The sequence below is a fragment of the Papio anubis genome, chromosome 15 (assembly GCF_008728515.1).
Source record: "Papio anubis isolate 15944 chromosome 15, Panubis1.0, whole genome shotgun sequence".
Taxonomy (NCBI): Eukaryota; Metazoa; Chordata; class Mammalia; order Primates; family Cercopithecidae; genus Papio; species Papio anubis.
The window spans coordinates 30,655,762-30,683,211 of record NC_044990.1 but is presented as its reverse complement, the minus strand read 5'-3'; the positions used below and the strand labels follow the sequence as shown (position 1 = coordinate 30,683,211).

Sequence of the window (27,450 nt, the reverse complement as noted above, 5' to 3'; positions counted from 1 at the left end):
GATGCTCAGGCTGGAGTGCAGTGGCATGATCATAGCTCATTACAACCGTAAACTCCTGGGCTCAAGCAGTCCTCCTGCATCAGCCTCCTGAGTAGCTCTCCCAGCACTTTGAGAGGCTGAGGAGGGAGGATTGTTTGGACACAGGAGTTTATGACCAGCTTGGGCAACACAGTGAGACCTCCTAACTGCTAAAAATCAAAAACCTGGGGCATGGTGGTGCTCGCCTGTAGTCCCCACCTGTCACCACTTTGTTAACCTCCATTGCTTTCTTGACCCACTGTACATTGGTTCCTGCTGTGTGGCACTCCTCTGAAATATTCTTTCAACAGTCATCTATTACTTTGAAATTGGCAAGTCAAATAATCATTTCTCAGTCCTCATCTATTTGGCTACTCCCTTGGCTTCCACGATACACATCTTCTTGGCTCTTACCAGCTCTTTCTCAATCGCCTCCACTTGCCACTTTTTTTGTTTTGTTTTGTTTTGAGATGGAGTCTCGCTCTGTCTCCCAGGCTGGAGTGCAGTGGTTCGATTTCGGCTCACTGCAACTTCCGCCTCCTGTGTTCAAGTGATTCTCCTGCCTCAGCCTTCTGAGTAGCTGGAACTACAAGTGTGCACCGCCATGCCTAATTTTTTGTATTTTTAGTAGAGAGGCGGTTTTGCCATGTTGGCCAGGCTGGTCTCAAACTCCTGACCTCACACTTGCTACTTAAATATTACGTTGGTGCAGTTACTTTTAGGTTTAATTTAGGTTGGTGCAGATTGTCTTATTGATCTATTCCCTTTCCTTTCTAAAAATATCAATGTTGCAGTCTTAGACACAATTTTAATTCGTGGTTCTATGAATCGGTAGTGGTGAGACCCTCAACACCTTTTTTTTTTTTTTTTTTGAGATGGAGTCTCGCTCTGCCGCCCAGGCTGGAGTGCAGTGGCCAGATCTCAGCTCACTGCAAGCTCCACCTCCCGGGTTTACGCCATTCTCCTGCCTCAGCCTCCCGAGTAGCTGGGACTACAGGCACCCGCCACTTCGCCCGGCTAGTTTTTTGTATTTTTTAGTAGAGACGGGGTTTCACCAGATTAGCCAGGATGGTCTCGATCTCCTGACCTTGTGATCCGCCCGTCTTGGCCTCCCAAAGTGCTGGGATTACAGGCTTGAGCCACCGCGCCCGGCCTCAACACATTTTTTTAACCTCTCTGAGCCTCAGCTTCTTTACTTACAATTTGATGATAATGTCTACCTCAAAATGTTGTTAGTATTAAGTGAAATATGGTATAAGTGCCCTAGGATAGTGATGGGCATATAGTAAGGGCCCGATGTATGGCAATTTTTTTTTTTTTTAATTCTCTCTTCCTCTCCTCTTAAACACTAGATGATGGAAGTTAATAAATATAATAAAGGGTGTTTAACACAATGTACAACTCAACAGAAGATGGATTCTCCCAACATTAGTTGTTTATCATGCTTAGAAAAACCTGGGTGAAAATGCAACTTTTATATTTCTCAACTGGGAATGGAGAAAAGGGAAATGAGTTTTTATATGTATTCTTCAGTGCTTTCATATCATAACGCTGATTTTTAGTGCTTATTATTTCAGAAGTTTTGAGGAATCTGAAGATGAGTTGAGAGATGAAGTAGTAGAATCCTTAAAAAAACTTGCTACTTTCAAAGAGGAAGATAAAACAGGAGAGGCCTCCAGTGCCTCTAAGGACTCTGGAAAGTCAAGTGAAAGAGAGGGGATAAGTATGCAGAAATCTGAAGAATTAAGTGAAGGCTTGGAGAATATTTCTACTACATCTAATGAACACATTTGTATTACAGATGAAGACCAAGGAACATCAACAACTAGTCAAAATATACAAGTGTGATTATTGTACTTTTTCTTAAGTAATAAGTTAGTGTCTAGTGTCTATTACCTATAGTATTTATGTGGGTACAAGTCATAAATGTTCATTTACTTTAAGGGTTTTCTAGTAATCTCAAGGATTTATTTTTCTTTCAATTTAGGAAGTAGAACTAACTTTTGGATATAGACATTAATATTTTTACTTTAAAGTTTCTATTAAGAAATCTTAGGCCAGGCAATCCCATCACTTTGGGAGGCCAAGGCGGGCAGATCATGGGGTCAGGAGTTTGAGACCAGCTCAGCTAACATGGTGAAACCCCGTCTCTACTAAAAATACAAAATTAGCCGGGCATGGTGGCACATGCCTGTAATCCCAGTTACTTGGGAGGCTGAGGCAAGAGAATCACTTGAACCCAGGAGATGGAAGTTACACGTGAGCTGAGATTGCACCATTGCACTCCAGCCTGGGCAACAAGAGCAAAACTCTGTCTCCAAAAAAAAAAAAAAAAAAAAAACAAAAACCATATATATATATTTCAGCTAATGTATGTGGTAGGCAGAGTAATGTGGCTCCCCCTCCAAAACATGTCCCGTCCTAATCCCCAGTTTGTGAATACGGCAAAGGAGAATTAAAGGTTGCAAGTGAAATTGTTTGGTCATCAGCTGACCTTAAAATAGGGAGGTTATCTTGGTTTATCCACGTGGGTGCAGTGTAATCAGAAGGGTCCTTACAAGTGGAAGAGGAAGGCGAAAGAGAAAACCAGAGATATGGCAGCATGAAAAGGACTCAGCCTGATGTTGCTGGCTTTGAAGATGGAGGACAAGGCTACAAACTAAGAATTCAGACAGCCTCTGGAATCTGGAAAAGGCAAAGAAATGGATCTTCCCTAGAGCCTCCAGAAGGAATACAGTTAATTTTAGCCTAGTGAGATCATTTCACACTTCTGACCTGCAGAACTGTTAAGATAATAAATTTGTGTTAACTAAGTTTGTGATAATTTGTTAGGACAGCAATAGAAAACAAATACAATATACAGGTTCATTCATTTAACATAATCAATCTGCCATTTTATAAAACTGTGATTTTGAAATTTGTTGTATTGAATACACTTTTTTGAAGCTGATGTTGACACAGGAATAAGGCAATTGAGCAAGAATAAGGCATGGTGTGTTAATTATGCACTAAATGACCATGACCATTTTGTCTTATTGGATTAGTTTCTAATAGTTTCAAGTGTATAGGCTTTATATCTTACAATGATCTTTTTATATAGTTATTAGCACAGTGCCAGAAATCTTTCTTGAATTAATAAATGCTGAAACATTTCCTCATTAGGACTGTAAGCTGTTTGGTGTAGGAAAACTAACTTTTTTTTTTTTTTATTGATCATAACAATTCCAACGTTGAACATGGCCTGGGGCTTAACAGATGTTTATTTAAATACTAAGGAGTATGTCTGGGCTTAGGAAGGAGAGGGTGGTTATATTTCAGGGTGGTAGAATTCTGCCTGAAATATGTGCTCTACAATAAAAGTAAAATGTCTCACTGATACACTGTTAAACTGAGAAAACAAAGATGAGGTAAGGTTGGTCAGATGATTTCTAAGGTCTGTTTACTATTTACATTTCATATAATTTTCATTAAATGTGGAGAATGCACATTGTAGGAGTCACCTGAGATATGTTCAGTTTTTTGTGACTATTTCCTGATGTCTGACAGACTGTTCTTTTAACCTGATGTAGAGTTACAGTCTACTCTTTTAGGGAGAATGCTGTTTGTTCACATCATGAGGCTGTAAATATTTAAAATGTTTTCACCATTGTGTTAGTTTCCAACTGACACATGGCCTGAGATTGGAGTATCATTAATTCTCCAACTGTTTTAGTGCTCAGGGTGTGCATGTTTATTTACTTTCAGGACTAGTTCAGACACAGTAAAACTGCTAGTGACTTCATGTAATCCTTATTCTGAACAGTATTTGAAAGCAAGGGAAATGAAACATGATCCCTAAAACCTCAAACGTCCAAACAAGTCAATTAAGTGCAAAAAAAAAAAAAAGTTTAAGGTTGGTAAATGAACAGGCCAGGTGTGGTGGCTCATGCCTGTAATCCCAACACTTCGAAAGGCTGAGGCAGGAGAATCGCTTGAGCCCAGGAGTTCAAGACCAGCTTGGGCAAGATAGGGAAACACCCATCTTTAACCGCCCCTCATCAAAAAAAAAAAAAAAAAAAAAAGCTGGTGTGTTGGTGTGCACCTCTGGTCCCAGCTATTCAGTAGGAGGCTGAGGTGGGAGAATCACTTTAGCTTCAGCCTCAGAGGTTGAGGCTAGTGAGCCATAATCCGTGATCGCATCACTGCACTCCACCTTGAGTGACAGAGTAAGACCCTGTCTCAAAAAAAAAAAAAATAAAAGTTAAGCATGTCAGGTTACTGGGTTTGCTCCCATGACAAGATGCTTGGCTAAAGTCTATTTTAGGTAATAGTCACCAAGCTTTACTCAGCAATTTTGAATTCTTTGCTGTAAATTGGAAGTATTCACTGTGTACATATATACATATGTATATATGTACATAGATTACTAGGAAGTATACATATCTGCAACATTTTCAACTGGTTTTAGTCCCTAATTCTAGACCTTACCCATTTTACACACACGATTAGCTAAATCATGTTCCTGAGCATGGCTCTGATTGCTTTGCTCTGGCTTTAGCCTTGGCCTCATCTGTTAAACTGAAACTTTTTATCAGACCTGTATGCATTAAAAAAAATTTTTTATTAGAAAAATCAGCCTCTTGCTAGCCATGTATGATAGCTATCAAATTGATCATTCTGTAAATAGTAGCAATAAGTGTATCAACACTTTGACCTCCTGCGTGTCTACTAACATTTGCATATAGTCCAAGTGAGCACACAGCACCAGAATATTGGAACAGATGCAGCTCCAAAGCCAAGGGTTGCCTTACATTTAGAGTGGGAAAGAGGAAAATGAGTTAGCAGAAGAGCAGCGGGGGAGGGGAGGTAAATTACAGGACATAATTTGCTTCTAAAAATTTGTGTAACATGTTGTAGTTATATAATTAACTTTTCTAATGTACTGATAGATTTGGCACAGACATACTCTCATTGTGAATATATATGAATATATCAGTTCTAGAGTCTGGGGTTTATTTATATAAACACAAATATTCTTTATTGATAATCACACTGGTCTCTATCTCATAATTTTGCGTATAAGATGACCTTATAAAATCCCTCGAGAATTATTTAAATCAAGTGTACGAAGCTCTGCAGTTTATGTCCAAAATATTCATTAAAAAGTTTATTAAACCTGACAGCCTCTTCTTAATGTTTCACAAGCAAGACAAACTTTTATTTTTCTTTCTTTTTTAATTGGCATATGGAGCTTGGGAATATTAGTAGAACAAGGAGACTATGTGAGGCATATAAAAGGAAAGAATCCAAGAGAATGAAAAATCACTTCTTTAAATAATATTTAAACACAGACTTTGTATCTATTAGATCTAAATCATGTCTTAATACAAATTAAATCATATTTACAAATAATAATTACACAAAACCTATGTAACACATACTTTATAGTACACAAGTGTAAATAAGAATACAAATCTCCACTGCTGTGGGTTCAAAACATAGCAGGCTTGGACCACTCAAAAATGATGTCTGAGAGGAACAGTCATCCTGAAAGTTCTGCAGACAGACGCTAGCAGACAAGCCACTTTGACACTTTTCATGCTATCATTCAGAAAAAAATAGAACACATATACCACATTACGAACACTGATAATCATCATATGCAAATTATATCTTCCAATGACATATCTGTGATGTATGAAAATAATTTTAAAGAAATAAGCTTATAGTTTATGGAATCCCAGAAAACTTTTTCTTCCTTCACTACCTCCTCAGGAATAAGGCAGTTGAGTGGGTAACAGTTTGAATCTTACTTCAAAGTGTAGCTACAAAGTAAGAAAAAGCACTGGGCCAGGAGTCAGAATATCCAGGTTATAATCTTGATTCTTTCATGGAACAGCTTTGTGACACTGAAGGAGTCCACTAAATTCTTTAGATTTAAATTGTTCTGGTCTGTAAAGCTGAAAATAAGAGAGAACTGGGCTAATCTGTAGGGTTCCTTTCACTCCAATTTCTACCCGTCTTTTTCTAAATGGAATCATCTCTAACACAAAGTTACAATGGTGTGTCAGAACTTCCTGTGACTGGTCCTCTGTTTGCTTTTTGATCTGATGACAGATGGCCTGGAGACGTATGAATAACATAACTGGGAGTAGATAAGCTGGCCACATTGATGAGTGACTGAGAGAAGAGTGCAAAGGAATAATGTACCCTTTCATTTGCCCCTTAACACAAAGATGAATCAGGCTATGGATGGGGTCAATTCACTGAACTACAAAGGATTATATAAGCAGAAAATGCAAAAGCTATAGGTTTTTACAGCCGTATCTGCTCACACATATATTCAATTTTCCAGGCTAGTTATTCAGGATAGAAGGTGCATTAAATTTATACCAATTCCTAGCTACTGGCCTAGTAACTAAGAATCTACATAGAGTTGTAATGCATTAATAAAGATTGGATTATAGAAGACATTTAGTATGTAATGCTCCCTTTAAGTAACTGTCATTTTTTTTTTTTTTTAATTTTTTTTTTTGAGACAGAGTTTTGCTTATTGCCCAGGCTAGAGTGCAGTGGCACAATCTTGGCTTACTGCAACCTCTGCCTCCTGGTTTCAAGTGATTCTCTTGCCTCAGCCTCTCAAGTAGCTGGGATTACAGGCACCCGCCACCAGATCCAGCTATTTTTTTTGTATTTTTAGTACATACAGGGTTTCACCATGTTGTTCAGGCTGGTCTCTAACTGCTGACCTCATGATCCACCTGCCTTGGCCTCCCAAGGTGTTGGGATTACAGGCGTGAGCCACTGCGCCCGGCCCTTAACTGTCATAATTTTCAAAGTACTTTCATCCACTTTCCATCTCATTATTCCAACTCCAAAAGGTAGTAAGGACTGGAATTAACAACTCCAGATTACAGATGAAGAATCTGAGACTCAGAAAGATAAAGGAGCAGTTTTAGTGTCAAAAGGTCAGAAGTTTGTAAATGATGAAGCTGAAGGTAGGCCCAGATATGCTAACTGCTTGCCCAGTGCTCTTTTCAAAATGCCACCTTGCCATCTTACAATGCATTATGCTGGTAATAGATAAGAAATACCCTGTGGATGTATCTGTATACCACATCATCACTGTCAGAAAAACAACTTGAGGTTCTCTTGAATGACTTAAACCTGACTTCCAGGCTGAGATGCGGTACTGTCAAGCGATAATGAGACCCACACAAATGTGCTGATAGCACTAAACAAAAACAATTTTCACCAGTACCTAGTATGGAAAGGACTATTGGCAGCACCTTGGCCTCTACTGCCCTACACACACCTATAAAGCATCAGTCAGTCCCACCTCTTGACTGTATGCTTTGAGAACATGATTACACAAGTCTGTTTAAAATTTCTTTTTTAAGGAAATCATTAGGTATATTCAAAAGGGTCATCCACTGTATTGTTCAGAATGTAAATGTACCAGCATTTTTCTGTGTTCTAATGTCTGATCAATTCTAAAATGCTAGTCAATTAATGGTCATCCATTTTCTTTTTTTAAAAATGTGGCTCAACTACATGCAATGTGCTGAGCCAGTTCTGGAATCCACCCTGTAGCAGAGTAAAACTGGACCAAAGGAAGTGGAATCAGAACTCCTGGTTGTCACTTTTCCAGCTACTCAACCTACAGAGTTTTTCTTCAACTCTTTATTGTGACGTGTGGTGATTCGTTTTGGATTCCACTGTATGACAGACAGGTCTGACCTTGAGGAAGACCGGTAGCCCACATCCTCTGCTTTTATGGGCTTAATGATATGACCTGGCTTGGTGACGACCTTGGGAGTAGTCAGCTTTTGGAAAGCCCTCTGGGTGTTCCATGTGGATCCTACAGGGGTCTGGATGGTCCTTTCAAATTGCCGATGGTGGGTAAATGGATATGGAAGCACTTGTACCTGATGAGCTGCTGCATGGATGTTGCGCTTCTCACTGATAATCACATTTGGCAAATTCTTATCTTTTCTTGGAGGACCCTCAGGGGCTTTGAGAAACTGGCGTCTTTTCTTGGTACTAGGCTTTAGGCCCACACCACCCCACTCGCCCCAGCCAGGTAGTGTCAGGTCCACGTCCTTTGGCTTACTCGCCTCCACAGCTTCTCTCTTCTCTTTCAAGAAATTTCTGATGACATCATCCCCAGCAAAAGCTTCCTTTATCATCTGCCTTTGGTCTCTCTCCTCTTCATCTTCCAGCTCCTCTATTGTTGTGGGAACTGCCAAAGACCTCACGGAAGGAGACTGTGTGGTTAGGAGGTTCTGTACGTCAATCAGTTGCTCCTTCTCTTTCTTCTCCTCAGGGGCATCAGGCCGATTATTTGGGGTCCTCTCTGACTGCTGCCCTTCTAACACAGGTCTGGGAAGCTCCTTATTTTGAAAACAATCTTCTTTTCCCAGCTCTTCTAGCTCTTCCAGAGTTTGTACTCTCTCTGGCCTCTGTAGCAACAGGGGCGCCTCTTCTTCTGGGGCAGGTTCCTCTCTCTGGACCTGGGGAACAGTCCCCTCTGAACTTGCTTTTTGCTTCCTGGACTGATGGTTTTCCTTCAATTTCTGAGATAGTGCCCTCAATTCAGACAGCACCTCCTGGCTGCTAGAATCTTTTGTTTCTTGAATGCCTGCTGGCTCAGCATCCTGGTTGAGCTCAGATCTTTTTCTAAGGGATCGCCTCTCCTCAAAGTCTCTCAACAAAATTTCTTCCTCTGCCACTGGTCTTTCTCCCTCACTTTCAGAAACCTCATGGGTCGCAGGCTCTGGCAGTTGCTCAGGGTCCTCCTGGGTTGCAGCCTCTCTGGTGTCACTGGTGCAGCTTCTGAGCATCCAGGGATTCGGTCCGTCCACATTCATCTGGACTTCATTCACTACATGGGGGACAAGGAGTTCTTCCACTTCTTCTGTGCCTCCCTCCTCTTCCTCAATCTCAGAGGCTACCTGGAGTTTCTGTGTCAGTTCTTTGTTCTTGGCCAACTGTTCCTGCATAGCTTGGCGAGCCTCCAGGTCATATTTTGCCATAATTGCCTTTGACTTGGCCCATTTCCCACTGTTTTGGTGCTTAAGGCTCATTCTTTCCATCATTCTGGCATTTTCAAATTTTTCCAGTTCTTCCAATGCCACAGTTGGATTAACCTTCTGCAGCTGCTCCAACTCTTTTGAGGCTTTCCTGGCCTTTCCTTTCTTCACGACTTTGTGATACTTTTTACTTTTGATTTTCTTCTCTCTTCGAGCCTTGGCCTCATAGTAGGACTGCAGAGCCCGAGCCCTCTGAAGCTCTGCTCGGTGCATCTTTGCCTCTTCCAGGCTCATGGCTCGGAGAGAGGCCTTTTCCATGGGAGTCAGTAAAGGGTCTGTTACTGGCTGCTTGTTCTTATGGAGGAGGTTAAAAATTTCCTGCTCCAGGGGAGTTCTTGCCTTCCAGCCACTGAGCGCATGTTCAATGGGAGCAATGGCTGGCTGCTCCTTCCCCAGGGGAAAAGCCAGCTGCTCTGCCTGCTGGTTCTTCAGGACGATAGGGTCCCATTTAGAGAGGACTTGTGAGGTTTTACCGAATGCTACTTCTCTGTGGATCTGTTCAATCTTTTCTTTGTTAAGAGGTAACTCCACCACCTTCTTTGATTTGACTCTATTCAGTTGCTTTTTCACAGTGGCCAAAGAAGAAGAAGTTTTAACAGGCTCAAGGAGATCTGCAAGGACCAGCTTTTCTCCTGATCCTTCAGAACTGACATTGAACTCTGACACTTTCAGACTAGCCTCAGACCTCTCAGCCAATTTCTGCCTATTCTTTCCATCAAGGGAACTGATTGCTTCCAGAAGCTTTTGATGCTTTCTCTCTCCATCACTGTCTCCCTCATCTTCATTCTCACTCAAGGGGCAGTTTTTTGGCAAATCCACTAATTCTTCCTGTTGGCTCAAAGCCAGAAGGCTCTCCGCAACCCGGTTCACATTCATCTTAGCAGCCAGCTTTTCTCATGTGTACCAAGAATGGAAGCTGAAGGCTAGTCATCCATTTTCTTTTTTTTTTTGAGACGGAGTCTCGCTGTGTCCCCCAGGCTGGAGTGCAGTGGCGCGATCTCGGCTCACTGCAAGCTCCGCCTCCCGGGTTCACGCCATTCTCCTGCCTCAGCCTCCTGAGTAGCTGGGACTACAGGCGCCCACTACCACACCCGGCTAATTTTTTGTATTTTTAGTAGAGACAGGGTTTCACTGTGGTCTCGATCTCCTGACCTTGTGATCCGCCCGCCTCGGCCTCCCAAAGTGCTAGGATTACAGGCGTGAGCCACCGCGCCCGGCTAGTCATCCATTTTCTTTTCAACACTTCCTTTTATTCTAAAAGGAAATTTTCTTGTCTGTTTTCTAAAGTAAAATGATTTGACAAATGAGATTGAATTTAGAAAAATATTTACATATGAAGGTGTTTAACCAGTTTATATAAAATATCTTTAATTTTCCAGATATGGCATTACTTAAATAACTTTTCCACAGATGATAGGAATGTCACTTCAAATTCCTGATCAGAGAATCTGCTTACAGATGCACGAGCACTTTTTCTGATTTGGAGTCTCTTTTCTGCAGACATGGAAAGAATGTGAGCGATAGTTTCAGCATAGTCTTCTTCACTCTCAGCCAGAAAGCCAGTTATATCTCCTTCGTGAGGAACGACAATGTCAAGCTTTGGGCCCCCTGAATTGTGTGCAAGGATAATTGTGCCAGCTGCCATACACTCCACAACTCCTGAGAAAAAAACAAAAATCATGTAGTATTTTAAGTTTTTGAGTGTGTTCATAAGAATGAGGATGAACAGAAATCTTCAAAAATTTTAAGGGACTTATGAGAAAATTAAATGTCTATATGTCTAGACATTTGCTTAACTTCTATAGTACAAAATAAAATAATTTTAAGTTATTTAGTTTTCAAAGCTTCATAATAATACAATTTTTTTTTTTTTTTTGGAGAGAGACGGTCTCACTATGTTGCCCAGGCTGGCCTCTAACTCCTAGCCTCAAGTGGTCCTCCCATCTTGGCCTCCCAAAGTGCTGGGATTTACCAGCGTGAGCTACCACACCTAGCCTGCTGCTTTATTCTTAGTTAAAATAGACAAGTAGATGGAAGACTAGCCTATTAAAAAAGATATATTGCAGATGATTAAAAAAGACTAGAGAATGTTAGCAAGATGGTAGAATATTAACAGGTATTAGAAAAACAAAAGGAGTAAAAAGATATCAAAAACAATTTTAATAGTTCAAATTACATTAGTAGAAAAAATAAAAAATGTGAATCACCTAAGTGAAGCATACTATTGCCGTGCTTATGTTACTGCCTGGATTTCTGGCATATTTGAGACTACTGCGTGCCCAACAACAGTGCTGAACTAAATGAAAGTTGTGGTTAGTTTCTGCCAAATGATACACATGAAATATAAATTAATCTAGCCAGCCTTTCTTAGCTGTATTCCTAGGAGAATTAAGCCCTTCAGAGAATGATTTAAGTGACTGCTTTCCCAATTATCTGAAGGATGGTACAGAACTGGTATCATCCTGGATGTATAGGAGAGAAATTAAATAACTCCAAATGTTTCTAAAACAGTGGTGAAATCCCTGCAGAATAGAATTCAGTAGCTCATATCGTATCCTGCTTGAGGTTGGAGAGCATCCTGTACTTTCTCAGAGACCTTCATCTAATCAATTTTACCCTTTCCCTCTCTACTGGCTCCTTCCTATCAGCATTGAAGCTAGGGCGCCACATGCCTCTCCTCAGGTCCTGCAATACCCACCCCTAGCCATTGTCTCTTCTTCCTGCTCCGCACTTCACAAACTTACTGAAAGTGTGGTTTGCACTTACCAACTCTACTTGTTCACTTCTGAGTGCTCAACTTTTGATTTTTGCTCATAGTCTGACTTTTCTTCTACTTCTCCCTTAAGACTGCTCTTGCCCAGGTCACCAGTGACTGCCTTACCTTCCCCAGCATCTGGGCAGCATCGGAATCTGTGCCCTCTTCATTCTTCTCCAAACACTCTCTTCCTTGGTTTCTAAGACACTGCACTTGGCTGGCTCTCCCCCTTCTCCATTTCTTCTCCCCATTTCTCAGCTGTTTCTGTTCTCTGCATTTTGTACTGAGAGCCTCTTCTCGCTCTGTACATATTCCCCAGGCAATCTTATCCACATCCATGGGAGCTTTGATAACTACCTGCACAAGGACAATCTGCATTTTGTATTTCCAGACCAGATTCCTCTCCTCAACTTCAGACTCCTATATACAAAACCACCTCCTGGACGCATGCCCTCACATGTCCCACAGATGAACTCAGACTCTGCAGGTTCAAAACTTGGCTCATTAATGGTATCTGCTCTTGGATTTCCCCTCTGGGAGAAAGCCAACACCATTCTCAGAGCTGCTCAGCTCCCAAAACCCTAGGTGGTCTTCTCTTCCTCCCTCATTTAACACATCCAGTTAATCACCAAGTCCTGGTCAATACACTGCAGAATGTCTCTCAAGCATGTTCACCTACCAAGTTCAGCTCACTAGTACCTCCATCTGGGCTCCTACAGTAGGCCGGCTCGCATCTTACTGCCTTTCCAATCTTGCTCTCCCAGCTCTTCACTGATCCACTCCCCATGTGGCCAGAATGGACTGCAGAAATCAGAAAGCTTTTGCATACAATACTTAAAATCCTGCCGTTCTTTTCCACTGGCTTAACCTGGCCCATATCACCTCTCTGTTGTCTTCCTGCTTAATGTTCCTATTGATGCATCTGTTGTCACTCCTGTCATAGTGCTGTTCCCTCTGCTGGAGACTCTCCCGTCTCTCCTGGCTAACCTCTAATTATTGTTCGGGTCCTGCTCAAGTGTCACATCACTTCCTTGGGCAACTGTTCTCTGCCCGCACAAGTCTGTGTTAGGTTTCTCTTTGGCACTTTCACATCACCCTGCACGTCCTTAGCATAGCACCTGGCACACAGCACTTGCCTGTGTAGCCTGTTGGTTCCACCAGAGGGCAGGAAGCCTCTGACAGGCCAAGCAGCTCCCGTCTCCACCACATCCCTAGCATCCACCCAAGTGCTCAGTAGACTGAATGTTTAGTGAGTTTCTATGCAAGGAAGCACAGCAGGTCAGATCCCAGGCAAAAGGTTGGGTCAACCTGGGCCTAGTACTATACTACTAACTAGGAGTGAAAAAAGTATAAGAGAAATTGTAGTCTTAGTTTAGGAAGTGTCACTTTTATGTTATCCTCATTTCCTCTAACAACTAACAGTGTGAGGCACAAAGCGCTTGAGAAATATACGTGGACCCAAATTAAACACAAAGCAGTACTTGGTTTTACAGCAAAATGTGTGCTTAACAGGTCAGAATGGAGATAGTAGTTTGTGCCAGAATAAACGAGAGAGGCTAAAAGGCAAGGAGATTTAAGTTGAAGACTTATGATGCGATCTGGCACAAAGAGGAGGGCCAGTCCATGGTGAGGGTAGAATCAATAAAAGACTAAAAGAGTTACTGTGAGAAGTCCCTATGCAAACAGCGGTTCTCATCTTTTGATGTATAACAGAATCACTTAAGCAGCATTATCAAAATACATCTACCTGGGCTTTGTCCAGAGATTCTCATTTGGCCATTCCGTAGGACTAGGGTAGGCCCAGGAATCTATACCAGTAAGTACGTAGTGGGGTTAGATGGGGAGAGAAAATGTTGCTGTTAAGAGCAGGGGCTATCTGGGTTAGAATCCGGACTCTACCATTTACTTACTGTGTAACTGAACTTGAGCAATTTCTAAACCTTCCTGTGCCTGAGTTTCCTTATTTATAAAATAGGAATAACAATAACACCTATCAAATAGGGGTTTAGAGGGGCTTAAATTAGATAATACACGTAAAAATCTCAACACAGTGGCCTGCACACAGGAATTGGTCAATAAATACTAGCTGCTATTGTTAACTACTTAGTCTCAAATGAGGAAAGTGTATTTGGTGGACGAGGGGAAGAGAATTAGGGCATGATGCAGACTTCCAGAGTTTCATCATTTTATCAAAAGAACCTAAAATGTGTATCTCATGGCATCAAACAAGTTGTTTAAAGGCCAAACTCACCAATCCCAAAATGCTCGTTCCACATGGTATGCAGACCAATCGTTGCTTCAGACAAATAATTCTTTAATTCATCAAATGGAATGTTTATTTTAAATTCCACATATTCTTGAATTCCTAAATCCTCAGAGAGCCTTCTCAGTTGGTTTACCCTAAGTTCATCATCTTTGTTACGACAACCTCCAATGAGGACAAGTTTAAGAGAAGGAGATGACTCAACCATCTTCTTATTCAGCAATTTAGCAAAGGCTCTGATCTGCAATGGATGATTCTTTTCCGGCCTAAACTGGCCAACAGAAACCAGCAAATGTCCTGGAGTCATCTTTTTCTCATGTAAGGGAATATCCAGAAATGTCTGCACATCACAAGGTGGATAAACAATGTTAGTGCAATTCCCAACTTTCCATAGTGAGAGAATATGGTTTAGTGTCCAAGAAGAATTGACCATGACTACATCACTGCAAGAACCAACAAGTCCATAAATAAAAGCAAATAAATAGTAGTAGATGAGCTTTACTTTGCTGAGAAAAGGATTCCTGGTAATGAAGGCTGCATTATTAAATCCAATATTTTGATTCTTCACTACAGAGAGCATGTCGGTGCTGATAGTGGGATAATGAACATAGCTTCCAACTTGGCAACCCCCTATATACTTAAACAGAGGAAGTGTAAAAGCGTATCCCATTGAATCGATGTAAACATCAGGAACACACTGCATTAGAGCTTCCCAGCCAAGAAAAATGGATCCTAGACTTTGGCCCAGCAGTGTGAAGTGAGGATACAGTGAATCTTCCACAAGATAGCGTTTCCTTAAAAAAACAAACTGCACTGGGTGAATTAATCTGATGTTAAATCTTCTGAAAGCACCTTCTAGTATCTGTTGACCGCTGACATTAACATCGCCGGTATAAACAACATAAACTGCTTCAGGATACCTAAAATAGAATGTAATGGTTAAGAATGTATTAAGTTACAAAAATTAGCCAGACATGGGGGCACATGCCTGTAATCCCAGCTACTCAGGAGGCTGAGGCAGAAGAATCGCTTGAACCCAGGAGGCGGAGGTTGCAGTGAGCCAAGACTGTGCCACTGAACTCCATCCTGGGCAACAGAGTGAGACTCCATCTCAAAAAAAAAAAAGATGCCTGCTACCTACCCTGAGAGACTGAGAGCGAAGATCACGCCATTGCACTCCTGCCTGGGCAACAAGAGCGAAATTCCGTCTCAAAATAAATAAATAAATAAATAAATAAGAAAGAATATATTAGGTTAAAATCAAGCAAAAAGTTGTAGATAACTATTTTTTTACAGTCATAAAGAAGATTTGTTTTGTTTTGTTTTTTTTTTTTTTGAGACAGAGTTTCACTCTTGTTGTGCAGGCTGGAGTGCAATGGCGCGATCTTGGCTCACAACCTCTGCCTCCCGGGTTCAAGTACTTCTCCTGCCTTAGCCTCCCGAGTAGCTGGAATTACAGACACGCACCACCACGCCTGGCTAATTTGGTATTTTCAGTAGAGACGGGGTTTCTCCATGTTGGTCATACTAAAAATGATGTTTTCTACATTTTTTATTCAATTAGAAGTATAGTCCTTCAAATGAGACTGTGACATCTAGTTCTTTGCCATTTCCTCCACTGAGGGTTTCACACAGAATAGGCATCAACAATAAGTGTTGATTTATGAATGAGATGTTCTAAAGAAATACTAAAAAATTTTGACAGTATTCTTAGTAAAAAATACCATAAACAAGCGTTAAGATTCAACAAACCTGTCTTCAGAGAGGATCACAGTACTAAAGCAATACTCAGGGTTTTTATCTGAAAAATGCAAAAAGGCTTTAAAAGCTAGCTCTTGTGCCTATATCACAATTAGATATAATTAGTATGAAAATATCTAAAAGTATATTCTTATGACTTGTAATGCTTTGGTCTCCGTTTATAATTATTCTTTGAGTCATAAAACATTTATTGGCCAGGTGCAATGGCTCACGCCTGTAATCCCAGCACTTTGGGAGGCCAAGGTGGGTGGATCACCTGAGGTCGGGAGTTCAAGACCAGCCTGACCAACATGGAGAAACTCTGTCTCTACTAAAAATGCAAAATTAGCTGGGCGTGGTGGCACATGCCTATAATCCCAGCTACGTGGGGGGCCGAGGCAGGAGAATCCCTTGAACCCAGTAGGCGGAGGTTGTGGTGAGCCAAGATGATGCCATTGCATTCTAACCTGGGCAACAAGAGTGAAACTCCATCTCAAAAAAAAAAAAAAAAAAAAGAAAAAAAAAGAAAAAGAAAAAGAAAACAAAAAACCCATTTATTAGGCATCTAGTATGAGATGCCAGGTTTTGGGGGTATGGAGATGAGAGAGAATCTTTATTTCAGAGGCTCAGTCCAGTGGAGAAAACAGACATGCAAAACAAATAACTGCAAAACTGTGTGCTACGCATTGATAAAGACACCCACAGGATGCTGTGGAAGCCTAAAGGATGACAACCTAACTGCTCCTCTCTGGCTCCTTCCCAGTCACTCTCTACCCAGCAGCAAGAATGAGCCTTTTAAAATGTAAAAAAAGATTGTGATCTCTGGTAGCCTAAAAATGCCTACAAATTCCATTTGCTTTTTTCCTTCTTTTTTAAAGACAGGGTCTCGCTCTGTCTGTTGCCCAGGCGGGAGTACAGTGGCACGATCTTGGCATATCGTAGCCTCCACCTCTCAGGTTCAAGTGATTTTCATGCCTCAGCCTCCTGAGTAGCTGGGATTACAGGTGTGTGCCACCATGCCCAGCTAATTTTTGTGTTTTTTCAGTAGAGATGGGGTTTTGCCATGTTAACCAGGCTGGTCTCAAACTCCTGGCCTCAAGTGATCTGCCAGACTTGGCCTCCGAAGGTGTTGGGATTACAGATGTGAGCTACTGTGCCCGGCTAGGCCACAAATTCTTTGATACTTTTCCCATTGAGAGGTGACATCTAAGTCCCCTCCCCTGGAATAACACTGGGCTCTGTGACTATTTTGACCAACAAAATATGGCAAAAATGACATTGTGCCAGTTTCCCAACATAGACTCTAAGGGACTGGCAGCTCCTACTTCCTGTCTCTTGGAATGCTCATGCTAGGAGAAGACAGCTGTCATGTACGGAGTCCAACCAGCCCGAGACTGCTATGTTGTATGCAAGCCCAACTAAGTCACATGAAGAAGCTCCTCAGTGAGAGAAATGCCCGACAGCCCCTAGCAGTTCCAGTTATCCCAGCCCAAGAACCAGAATGTGAGTGAAAAAGGCTTCAGATGGCTCCAGCCCCAGCTGCCATCTAATTGCAACAGTATGATAGAGACCAAACACGGCAGCCCCTAAACTACGTCACAGAACAGTAACCCCAAAACTGGTTTACTATAGCCCTTAGAATAAAATCTAAACTACTTTCCCTGATCACTCAAGTCCTGTGTGATCTGGAACCTGCCTCCGTCACCTCCCTTCCCATGCTCTCCTTTGCCCTCCAGGGTGCGGCCAAACTGGCATCCTTTTCTTTGAACACGCCAAGCTCCAACGAGCCTTAGGGAACTTGCAGTGGTTGTTCTCCCTACTCTGAATTCTCTTGTCATTTTCACTCAGTCTTTTCATAAGGCAGGCAGTTTAGCATGTGGTTCAGAACATAGGCTCTAGTGCCCCAGTTTTCTTCTTTGTCAAATGAGGATAATGGTAACAACTACATAAGGCTGTTCTGAGGATCAAGCGAGCTAACACATGTAAAGCACTTCAAACAATACCTGACATACAATCATCATGCCATGAATGCAGCTGTTTTTGTCATTCAGATTTTGGTTAAGTGTTATCAGAGATTTCCCTGATCACTCAATCTAAAGTATCAAGACACTCCTATATTACCCTATTTTAACTTTTTATATAGCACTTCTCACTATTTGATATTTTTCTTCTTTGCTTATTATCTTGTCTCTCTCAACTAAAATCAAATGTCCAGGACAGAAGGAGTTGATCGATCTTGTTCCCTTAATCTCAACCTCTAGAACAGTGCCTGACATGTAGCCAGGTCCCCAGTAAATACTACTAGGTTGAATGAAAAGTGCACTGTAGCCGGGCGCGGTGGCTCATGCCTATAATCCCAGCACTTTGGGAAGCCGAGGTGGGCGGATCATGAGGTCAGGAGATCGAGACCATCCTGGCTAACACGGTGAAACCCCGTCTCTACTAAAAATACAAAAAAAAAAAAAAAAAAAAATTAGCCGGGCGTGGTGGTGCGTGCCTGTAGTCCCAGCTACTTGGAGGCTGAGGCAGGAGAATGGCATGAACCTGGGAGGCGGAGCTCGCAGTGAGCCGAGATCGCGCCATTGCACTCCAACCTGGGCGACAGAGAGAGACTCCATCTCAAAAAAAAAAAAAAAAAGAAAAGTGCACTGTAGTATGTGTTGAGTTAGAAAAGACTTGTAGAAATTAACTGGGGAGAAAAAGGTTATTTCAGAAGAAAAGAACACTATATAGAAAGGGAATGACTCTAGAGACAGCATGATGTGTTTGGGAAGCTGCTCCTTGTTCTGCATGTTGGAGCAGAGTATGTGTGAAGGAATGGGGAGGGATGAGAAACACGATGTGGCCAGAGCAAGATGAAAAAGTATCTTCCAAGTCATATTAATGATTTGTTTTTTTTATCCTTGTAGATGGGTTAGGAGTAATACAGGCTGCTGGGGACTATGTGTACAGATATGAAACTTTACTGCTGCCCTCAAGAGGTAGATAATCTGGTTAGAGAAGAAAAAAGTAGTATCAATGAGAGTAGGAAAAGCGTCACAGAGTTGGGAATTATGAGAATTCTTTGTATTTAGGCAGTTACAGAAGATGGCAGAGCAAATACAGGGGTAGGGGCTGGAAGCTAGGATGGGCCAAGATTACAGAAAAGTATAGCAGAGCGAATTCTGTGTGAAGGCCTTGGCACTGAATGAATGGTGCGTACCAGGAAGTAGGGTAACCATGAAGAATAACAGTTTTCCTCATATGATAAAATAATGGACCCTACTATGCTTTTTCCTTTCTAAAAGGGAATCATAAATATTTTTGGGGCATGGGGGGTGAAGATGAGGAAGCCTCAAATCTTAAAAGATGTATAACACCATATTCCTTCTAACATGGTAACTTGAGACTATCCAGCTGGTAATGATATAAAAATTTGAGTCAAATAGATACTTTCATAAAGATTACTCCTGTGTGCCACAACTGCCTGAAAGTATTCAGGCTTAAAGTGCTCTGAGGTACTTGCTATATTTGTTTATTACTTATTAAGTCTTCTGTATACACTCCCAAGGAGACCAGTTATTCCCATTAAATTATGCCATAAAGGGGCAGATGTTTTCCCCATCCACTGTCCATTTCTTTCTTTCTTTTTCTTTTTTTTCCTTGAGATGGGTTCTCACTCTGTCACCCAGGCTGAAGTGCAGTGAGTGCACAATCACGGCTCATTGTAGCATTGACCTCCCAGGCTCAGTCAGTCTTTCCACCTCAGCCTCTGGAGTAGCTGGTGCGCATCACCGTGCCCAGATAATTTTTTGTAGAGACAGGGTTTCACCATGGTGCCCAGGCTGGTCTCAAACTCTTGGGCTCAAGTGATTCACCTGCCATGGCTTCACAAAATACTGGGATTACAGGTGTGAGCCACCATGCCCGGGTTTGTCTATTTCTTTATCATAGTAACTAAAATCAAATAAGATAAGGCATGCAGGCACATGAAAGAAATATTTTCTTATTGAGGAACAGTTTAAAAAGGAATTCATTTTTTACTTTAGGTACTTTAGAAAGATGAGGCCGGGCATGGTGGCTCACGCCTGTAATACCAGCACTTTGGGAGGCCGAGGCAGGCGGATCACAAGGTCAGGAGATCAAGACCATCCTGGCTAACATGGTGAAACCCTGTCTCTACTAAAAATACAAAAACTTAGCCGGGTGTGGTGGTGGGTGCCTGTAGTCCCAGCTACTCGGGAGGCTGAGGCAGGAGAATGGCATAAACCTGGGAGATGGAGCTTGCAGTGAGCCGAGATTGTGCCACTGCACTCCAGCCTGGGTGACAGAGTGAGACTCTGTTTCAAAAAAAAAAAAAAAGAAAGATGAATTTCTGGTTAATAATTTTTAAGAAATGGAACAATATAGCAAATTAGCTAAGAAAGATGGATACCTACTTTTTCTGCAGGGCTCTTAAAGCACACCATAAAACTCTTTCTCCTCCTCCACCAGCATTGCAGTATGGATGAAAAAATGCAATCACCATTTGATTTTTCCCATTTTTGCTAGTTGACACTAATTTTTTCTTTCTCTGTAGCAGCAGTCTGATTCCCCAAAGGACAATGACCAAACACACACATAAAGTTCCACATACAATTAGCCCAGGGAAGAATAATGAATAAAAAAACCTGAAATAAGAGGACAAAGTTGAGAATCAATGTGATATATACATTTAAAAAATTACAAATTAAAGTCTGCTTTTACATATCTACTTTATATATTAGTAACAAAGAGAGAATTGTCTTTAACAAGTCTGCTAACAAAATACTCAAGTATGAAAATTCTAATTCTGATCCAATATTGAAAGGATAAGTCCCCTTTAATTCCAATTCCTGTAGCATGTTACCAAATGAACATACTTTAATCAGCAGTAAAAATCAACATTGAATCCCCTTTCTCCTAACTTAGTATATATGTTATGGGATTAAAACAAATTTAACTATTAATCTAAACCAGACATGATTAAGAATGTGTTATATACTGTCATTTTGAGGGTCAGATGCCAAAAAAAATATGTCTTTTGAATGATCAATATTCCATTAAAGTCTGGTAAGACAGTAAATCTTTTTCATTCTGTCGCTTCACCTCAGGAAGAACAATTTTTGGGATAAAGGAATGGAACTTATATTTCTTCACTTCCATTTTGAGTTCTGTATTTGCTCTATTTACATGACCTAATACTACTACCTTCCCTTATGTGCCTCTGAATGAGCTGCCAAAAACCCACTGATGTTCTACTTAATACTCATTAGTAAACTCATTCACAAAGTGACTGTTAAAAGGTTCTCTATTACTGTCAGGTTGATTGAAGCTCTACAAAAGCAAGGGCCCAAGCTTGCTCGTATCATATCCCCAATGCCAAGTATAATGCCTGGCACAGAGAAGGCATCCAGTGAATATATGACAGATGCAAAAGTTTATTATCTCTTCAGATGTTGCTTAAAATATGTTAAAATAAAATGTCAAGGTGCTTTTCTTTTAGGGTTGCCAATACAGTTGGAACCTAACTTAATATTTTTCATACTCTGCCTATCCTTTATAAAGGATTTGAGGAGGGCTTATAGGATTTAAAAACAATAAAATGCCAAAAGTTAAATAACAAAAAGTCAGGACCAGGGAAAATAGAATAAAGATGGTGTGTATGTTGGGATGGTGGCTGCTGACGGATACAGGTATGCAGGCTATATTTACATACATAGTAGTGAACACCAGATTGGGCTCTGGGCTGCTTACTAGCCTAGGCAAATAGGGAGATGTTTTGTGTAGTTACATAGTTTATTTAATTTCGTTTTCACACTGCTGATAAAGACATACCCAAAATGGGGAACAAAAAGAGACTTAATTGGACTTACAGTTCCACATGACTAGGGAGACACCAGAATCATGGCAAGAGGTGTAAGGCACTTCTTACATGGCAGTGGGCAAGAGAAAAATGAGGAATAAGCAAAAGCGGAAACCCCTGATAAACCCATCAGATCTCATGAGACTTATTCATTATCATGAGAATAGCATGGGAAAGACCGGCCCCCATGATTCAATTATCTTCCCCTGGGTCCCTTCCACAACACATGGGAATTTTGGGAGATACAATTCAAACTGAGATTTGCGGGGGACATGGCCATATCATTCTGTCCCGGCCCCTCCAAATCTCATGTCCTCACATTTCAAAACCAATTATGCCTTCCCAACAGTCCCCCAAAGTCTTAACTGATTTCAGCATTAACCCAAAAGTTCACAGTCCAAAGGCTCGTCTGAGACAAGGCAAGTCCCTTCCGCCTATGAGCCTGTAAAATCAAAAGTAAGCTAGTTACTTCCCAGATACAATGGGGGTACAGATATTAGGTAAGTACAGCTGTTCCAAATGGGAGAAATTGGCCAAAACAAAGGGGTTACAGGGCCCACGCGAGTCCGAAATCCAGCAGGGCAGTCAAATTTTTAAAGCTCCAAAATGATCTTCTTTGACTCCAGGTCTCACATCCAGGTCACGGTGATGAAAGAGTGAAGAAAAAGCTGGGTTCCCATGGTCTTGAGCAGCTCCGCCCCTGTGGATTTGCAGGGTACAGCCTCCCTCCTGGCTGCTTTCATGGGCTGGTGTTGAGTGTCTGAGGCTTTTCCAGGCACACGGTGCAAGCTGTTGGTGGATCTACCACTCTGGGGTCTAGAGGATGGTGGCCCTCTTCTTACAGCTCCACTAGGCAGTGTCCCAGTAGGGACTCTGCGTGGGGGCTCCAACCCCACATTTCCCTTCTGCACCGCCCTGGCAGAGGTTCTCCATGAGGGCCCCGCCCTGGTGGCAAGCTTTTGCCTGGGCATCCAGGCATTTCTACACATCTTCTGAAATCTAGGCAGAGGTTCCCAAACCTCAATTCTTGACTTCTGTGCACTTGCAGGCTCAACATCATGTGAAGCTACCAAGACTTGGGGCTTTCACCCTCTGAAGCCACAGCACTAGCTCTATGTTGGCCCCTTTCAGCCATAACTGGAGCAGCTGGGACACAGGGCACCAAGTCCTTACGCTGCACACAGCACAGGGACCCTGGGCCCGGCCCACAAAACCACTTTTCCCTCCTGGGCCTCCAGGCCTGCGATGGAAGAGGCTGCCGTGAAGGTCTCTGACATGGCCTGGAGACATTTTTCCCCATGGTCTTGGGGAGTAACATTAGGCGCCTTGCTACTTATGCAAATTTCCGCAGCCAACTTGAATTTCTCCTCAAAAAATGGGTCTTTCTTTTCTACTGCATTGTCAGGCTGCAAATTTTCTGAACTTTTATGCTCTGTTCCCCTATTAAAATGGAATGCTTTTTAACAGCATCCAAGTCACTTCTTGAATGCTTTGCTGCTTAGAAATTTCTTACACCAGATACCCTAAATCATCTCTTTCAAGTTCAAAGTTCCACAAATCTCTAGGGCAGGGGCAAAATGCCTCCAATCCCTTTGTTAAAACATAAGAAGAGTCACCTTTCTCCAGTTCCCAACAAGTTCTTCATCTCCATCTGAGACCACCTCAGCCTGGATTTCACTGTTCATATCACTATCCGCATTTTGTTCAAAGCCATTCAACAAGTCTCTAGGAAGTTCCAAACTTTCCCACATTTTCCTTCTTCTTCTGAGCCCTCCAAACTGTTCCAGCCTCTGCCTGTTGCCCAGTTCCAAAGTCGCTTCCACATTTTCGGATATCTCTTCAGCAGCACACCACTCTACTGGTACCAATTTACTATATTAGTTCGTTTTCATGCTGCTGATAAAGACATACTCGAAACTGGGAATAAAAATAGGTTTAATTGGACTTACAGTTCCACATGGCTGTGAGGCCTCAGAATCATAGCGGGAGGTGTAAGGCACTTCTTACATGGTGGCAGCAAGAGAAAAATGAGAAAGAAGCAAAAGCAGAAACCCTTGATAAACCCCATCAGATCTCGTGAGACTTATTCACTATCACGAGAATAGCACGGGAATGACTGGCCCCCATGATTCAATTACCTCCTCCTGGGTCCCTCCCACAACACATGGGAATTCTGGGAGATAAAATTCAACTTGAGGTTTGGGTGGGGTCATGGCCAAACCATATCACATAGTTTTCACTGCCCACATGAAAACATACAAATTCATTAGAAAAGTAAATTTTGCTTTTTTTAGATACAGGGTCTCACTCTGTCACCCAGGCTGGAGTGCAGTGGCGCAATCATAGCAATCACTGCAGCCCCAAACTCCTTGGCTCAAGCGATCTCCTGCCTCAGGCTCCTGAGAAGCTGGGACTACAGGTGCATGCTACCACACCCAGCTAATTAAAAATTTTTTTTTTTTGTAGAAATGGGGTTTTTCTATGTTGCCCAGGCTGGTCTCAAACTCTTGGCCTCAAGTAATCCTCCTGCCTTGGCCTTCCAAAGCATTGAGATTACAGGCATGAGCTGCTGCACCTGGCCGGAAGTAAATATTTTATTGATATTTAGTTTTGAAATGAAGTTCTCATGTGGGATTTCCTATTGTGAACAAATCCTCATTTGTTCCTATTGTGAACAAATCTCATGTGGGATTTCCTATTGTGTACTTGAAGAGGTATTTGACTCTATTTGAAATCCCACACGAGCACTTTATTTCAAAGCTAAAATAATTGGTCTAAAATAATTTGGCCTTTATAGTCTTTACACACCTTTATACCCTTAAAAATTTTACTGAAGATCCAATCTTTTGTTTACATCAGAGTTTCTCATCCTTGACACTACTGACATTTTGGACTAAATAATTCTTTGTTGGGGAGGTTGTACTATGTATTATATTTAGTAGCATCTTTGGTCTTGACCCACTAGATGCCAGTAGCACCCTCCCAATCAAAATTATCAGTTGGGCATGGTGGCTCATGCCTGTAATCCCAACACTTTGGGAGAATGAGATGGGAGGATTGCTTGAGCCCAGGAGTTCCAGGCTGTAGTAAGCTATGATCATGCCACTGCACTCCAGCCTGGGCAACAGAGCAAGACTCTATCTCTAAAACAATGTAATTAAAAAAAAAAAAAACCCTCCAGATATTGCCAAATGCCATATGCCTTGTGAAGGGCAAAAATCACCCCGATTGAGAACCAGTGGTTTACACTGCTTATATCTACCAATATTTAGCATATAAGAAATGAAAACTAAAGAACTTTAAAATTTTTTTTTTTTTTTTTTTTTTTTTGAGACGGAGTCTTGCTCTGTCACCCAGGCTGGAGTGCAGTGGCCAGATCTCAGCTCACTGCAAGCTCCGCCTCCCGGGTTCACGCCATTCTCCTGCCTCAGCCTCCCGAGTAGCTGGGACTACAGGCGCCCGCCACCTCGCCCGGCTAGTTTTTTTGTATTTTTTTAGTAGAGACGGGGTTTCACCGTGTTAGCCAGGATGGTCTCGATCTCCTGACCTCGTGATCCGCCCGTCTCGGCCTCCCAAAGTGCTGGGATTACAGGCTTGAGCCACCGCGCCCGGCCCAAGAACTTTAAAATTTTTATGAATTCATTTGAAAATAAAAATTCTTTCATAACACATTAAGTGAATGTTTTTATTAAAAAACAATATTTTCCAAAGCAAAAAAAGAAATTTAGCAAGAAGGGTGCCAATGATTTACATTTTTTGCAAATCTTTTTAATGTCTGGCTTGACGTGAAACCAGACAGTGGCTCCTCTCTTCTGTTTCTGCATTCAATCTGTAGTGATAAGTTGTTTCTGTTGAAGTATATGAAGAAAATTCAGGCTAACTTAGATATGTAGTAGGAAAAGGGAGTATATTTTAATACATATTGAGCTTACATTTAAAATATATTTAATTTTTCACCTAGTTACAGATATTGTTCTTTGATGCTAGGCCACATTTGACAAGTTATGCAATTTCTTAATGTCAGTTGCAATGCAGACTCTGAAATCCTATTAATGACCTTTTCACACTGTTAATTAAAATCCACTATCACTTAGTTTTATCCGCTATCACTTTTGCACTTCTCAACATAGTAAAATAGGCAAATATTACCTTAATGTTATTACAAAAACAGATTTGTTGAGGACCCATTGAAGGGCCTCGGGACCCGCATGGTTCATGGAACACAATTTGAGAACCACGGCCTTAAAGGACGAACACAGTCTGACAAAAGTGGTAAGATTTACCATTTATTTAACATTTGGAATGTATGAATTCATAAAAGCAACACTACAGAGGACAGTTTGTTTTCTCAGGACAAGCTTTCAAAAGCTTATTTAAAATGCAGCTAACCCATAATGAAAAGACGTTTCTGGCAATTCCTTCAAATAATTTAGGTGGGAAAATTAATGTGATAGGCTTTTCAAACTGAACTATTAAACATTTAACTTAAAAGCTGAATAATGACTAAAGTTAAACCTGTCCTTTAAGTCTGGTTAGTGACTTTATTTAGCCATTATAATGTAAAGCACTGAGGAATATTCCGTATGGCAGGGAAGAACCAAAAGGCTCTGAATATAGACTTTCTCATTCAAAATGTTTAAAGTAATGATTACAGAATTTGAAGTAGAGGGGATAAAAATGAAGAAGTGCCTGAACTTTTGAGAGAATTAGGTACATACTGCTATTCAGGAAGCTATGGTGTTAATTATAAATTTTCAGCCTGAACAAAAATATGTAGGTGGTAAAAAAAAACCTAGGTAGGTAGAATATACTAGGCCTTCTGTTTTATTAGTGGAGGGCAAGGCATTTAAAATTCAGTAGTACTACAACAACAAAGGTGGAAAAAAGTATGGGAGTTTTTTCACCAAAATGTTAACAGTGGCTATCTCCGGATGGTAGCACTCCGGGGGGTTTTTCCTTTTACTCATCTATTTGCTAGATTCTTTTTCTAGAAGAAACAGCGTATACACGTAATACAAATAAAATAATATTTTATGCAACTTCTTACATCAATCATAAAAATTAAAATAACAGATTATCAAAAAGCAGAGGATTCAACATAAGCTTTATATTGAAGTGACGTGTTAACAATGGCAGTTTTGGTGAGTTTAAGAGGAGAAACTAAGAGATGAGAAGGAAGATCCGGTTTTTTCTTTACTGAAGAGAGATATGATAGATTGGAAAATGTCTCGTAGCTCAATCGTAAAGAAAAATGAGGAATGAATATGAATAATTTATGACAGACTAACTGGAGTGTGAAAGAGAAAGAAAAAGCTGAAGCAGGAAAGGTAACTCGACCACTCAGCCAACAGTGAAACAAAAGAAAACGCGGTAAATTGAGTTTTTAAGACCTAGTCTGTTCCAGTCTATATAGAACACCCCCAAGAAAAAGGAAGACTGCTCATTGGCCTGAGAAATTACCTTAGATTCATGACAAGGAAGGCCATTTACTCGCAAAATTTAGCCGCACTGGACGGGCAAGTACCACTACAGAAGAGAAAACGTCTGTGAGCCCCACGACCGGCTCCTCACCTCAACAACTTGCACAGGTACCAGCTCCTTTCGCCGTCCGCCATCTTCCGCCGACCCCCGAACTCAGGAAACGCTTCACTTTCCTCTTCTCTATTGGCTCCTGAGAAAGCGAGCCATGCTCGCTCCGCCCTCACGGGCCAATTGCGCGTTACAATTGGTTGCTGGTAGC

General features: G+C 41.4%; 3 protein-coding genes across 11 annotated transcripts in view; 1 reads left to right on the top strand and 2 right to left on the bottom strand.

The window, feature by feature from the left end:
• The window catches only part of NEK5 (NIMA related kinase 5), a 95,866-nt gene extending 93,701 nt beyond the window's left edge, over positions 1-2,165 (top strand). For all 5 annotated transcript variants that reach the window (XM_021929653.2, XM_031655867.1, XM_031655866.1 and 2 more), the window contains one exon: positions 1,596-2,165. In XM_021929653.2, the coding sequence (XP_021785345.1) occupies positions 1,596-1,866 (271 nt within the window). In that variant the 3' untranslated portion in view covers positions 1,867-2,165. The remainder of the gene's footprint in view (positions 1-1,595) is intronic.
• A 2,843-nt stretch (positions 2,166-5,008) lies between these two features.
• Positions 5,009-10,115, bottom strand: UTP14C (UTP14C small subunit processome component). 2 transcript variants are annotated; one of them, XM_021929651.2, is made up of 2 exons: positions 9,793-9,868; positions 5,009-9,727 (listed from the first exon to the last, which is right to left on the bottom strand). In XM_021929651.2, exons 1-2 carry the CDS (start codon positions 9,866-9,868, stop codon positions 7,653-7,655), a joined length of 2,151 nt encoding a protein of 716 aa, XP_021785343.2. In that variant the 3' UTR covers positions 5,009-7,652. The 2 variants fall into 2 exon arrangements, with proteins under 2 accessions (XP_021785343.2, XP_003919734.3); XM_003919685.5 differs by having other exon boundaries at positions 5,009-10,115.
• Positions 10,116-10,321: 206 nt separating this feature from the next.
• ALG11 (ALG11 alpha-1,2-mannosyltransferase) lies at positions 10,322-27,389 on the bottom strand. Of its 4 annotated transcripts, none has more exons than XM_003913908.3 (4): positions 27,282-27,389; positions 20,266-20,496; positions 14,096-15,027; positions 10,322-10,748 (listed from the first exon to the last, which is right to left on the bottom strand). In XM_003913908.3, the coding sequence occupies exons 1-4, from the start codon at positions 27,323-27,325 to the stop codon at positions 10,477-10,479; spliced, it is 1,479 nt and encodes a 492-aa protein (XP_003913957.1). In that variant the 5' UTR covers positions 27,326-27,389; the 3' UTR covers positions 10,322-10,476. The 4 variants fall into 4 exon arrangements, with proteins under 4 accessions (XP_003913957.1, XP_009190228.1, XP_009190229.1 ...); XM_009191964.3 differs by having other exon boundaries at positions 10,323-10,748; positions 27,171-27,340; XM_009191965.4 differs by lacking the exon at positions 20,266-20,496 and having other exon boundaries at positions 10,323-10,748; positions 27,282-27,385.
• Positions 27,390-27,450: the final 61 nt, after the last annotated feature.

What these genes read in the sequence shown, in the direction of transcription:
- UTP14C (XM_003919685.5), bottom strand. Translation starts at nt 9,965, where the DNA reads ATGAATGTGAACCGGGTTGCGGAGAGCCTTCTGGCTTTGAGCCAACAG.
- ALG11 (XM_003913908.3), bottom strand. Translation starts at nt 27,325, where the DNA reads ATGGCGGACGGCGAAAGGAGCTGGTACCTGTGCAAGTTGTTGAG. An exon ending in TACCTGTGCAAGTTGTTGAG is followed by an intron (nt 20,497 to 27,281) that starts GTGAGGAGCCGG and finishes CTCTTATTTCAG; the next exon opens with GTTTTTTTATTCATTATTCT. An exon ending in GAACGAGCATTTTGGGATTG is followed by an intron (nt 10,749 to 14,095) that starts GTGAGTTTGGCC and finishes TTTTTTTCTCAG; the next exon opens with GAGTTGTGGAGTGTATGGCA.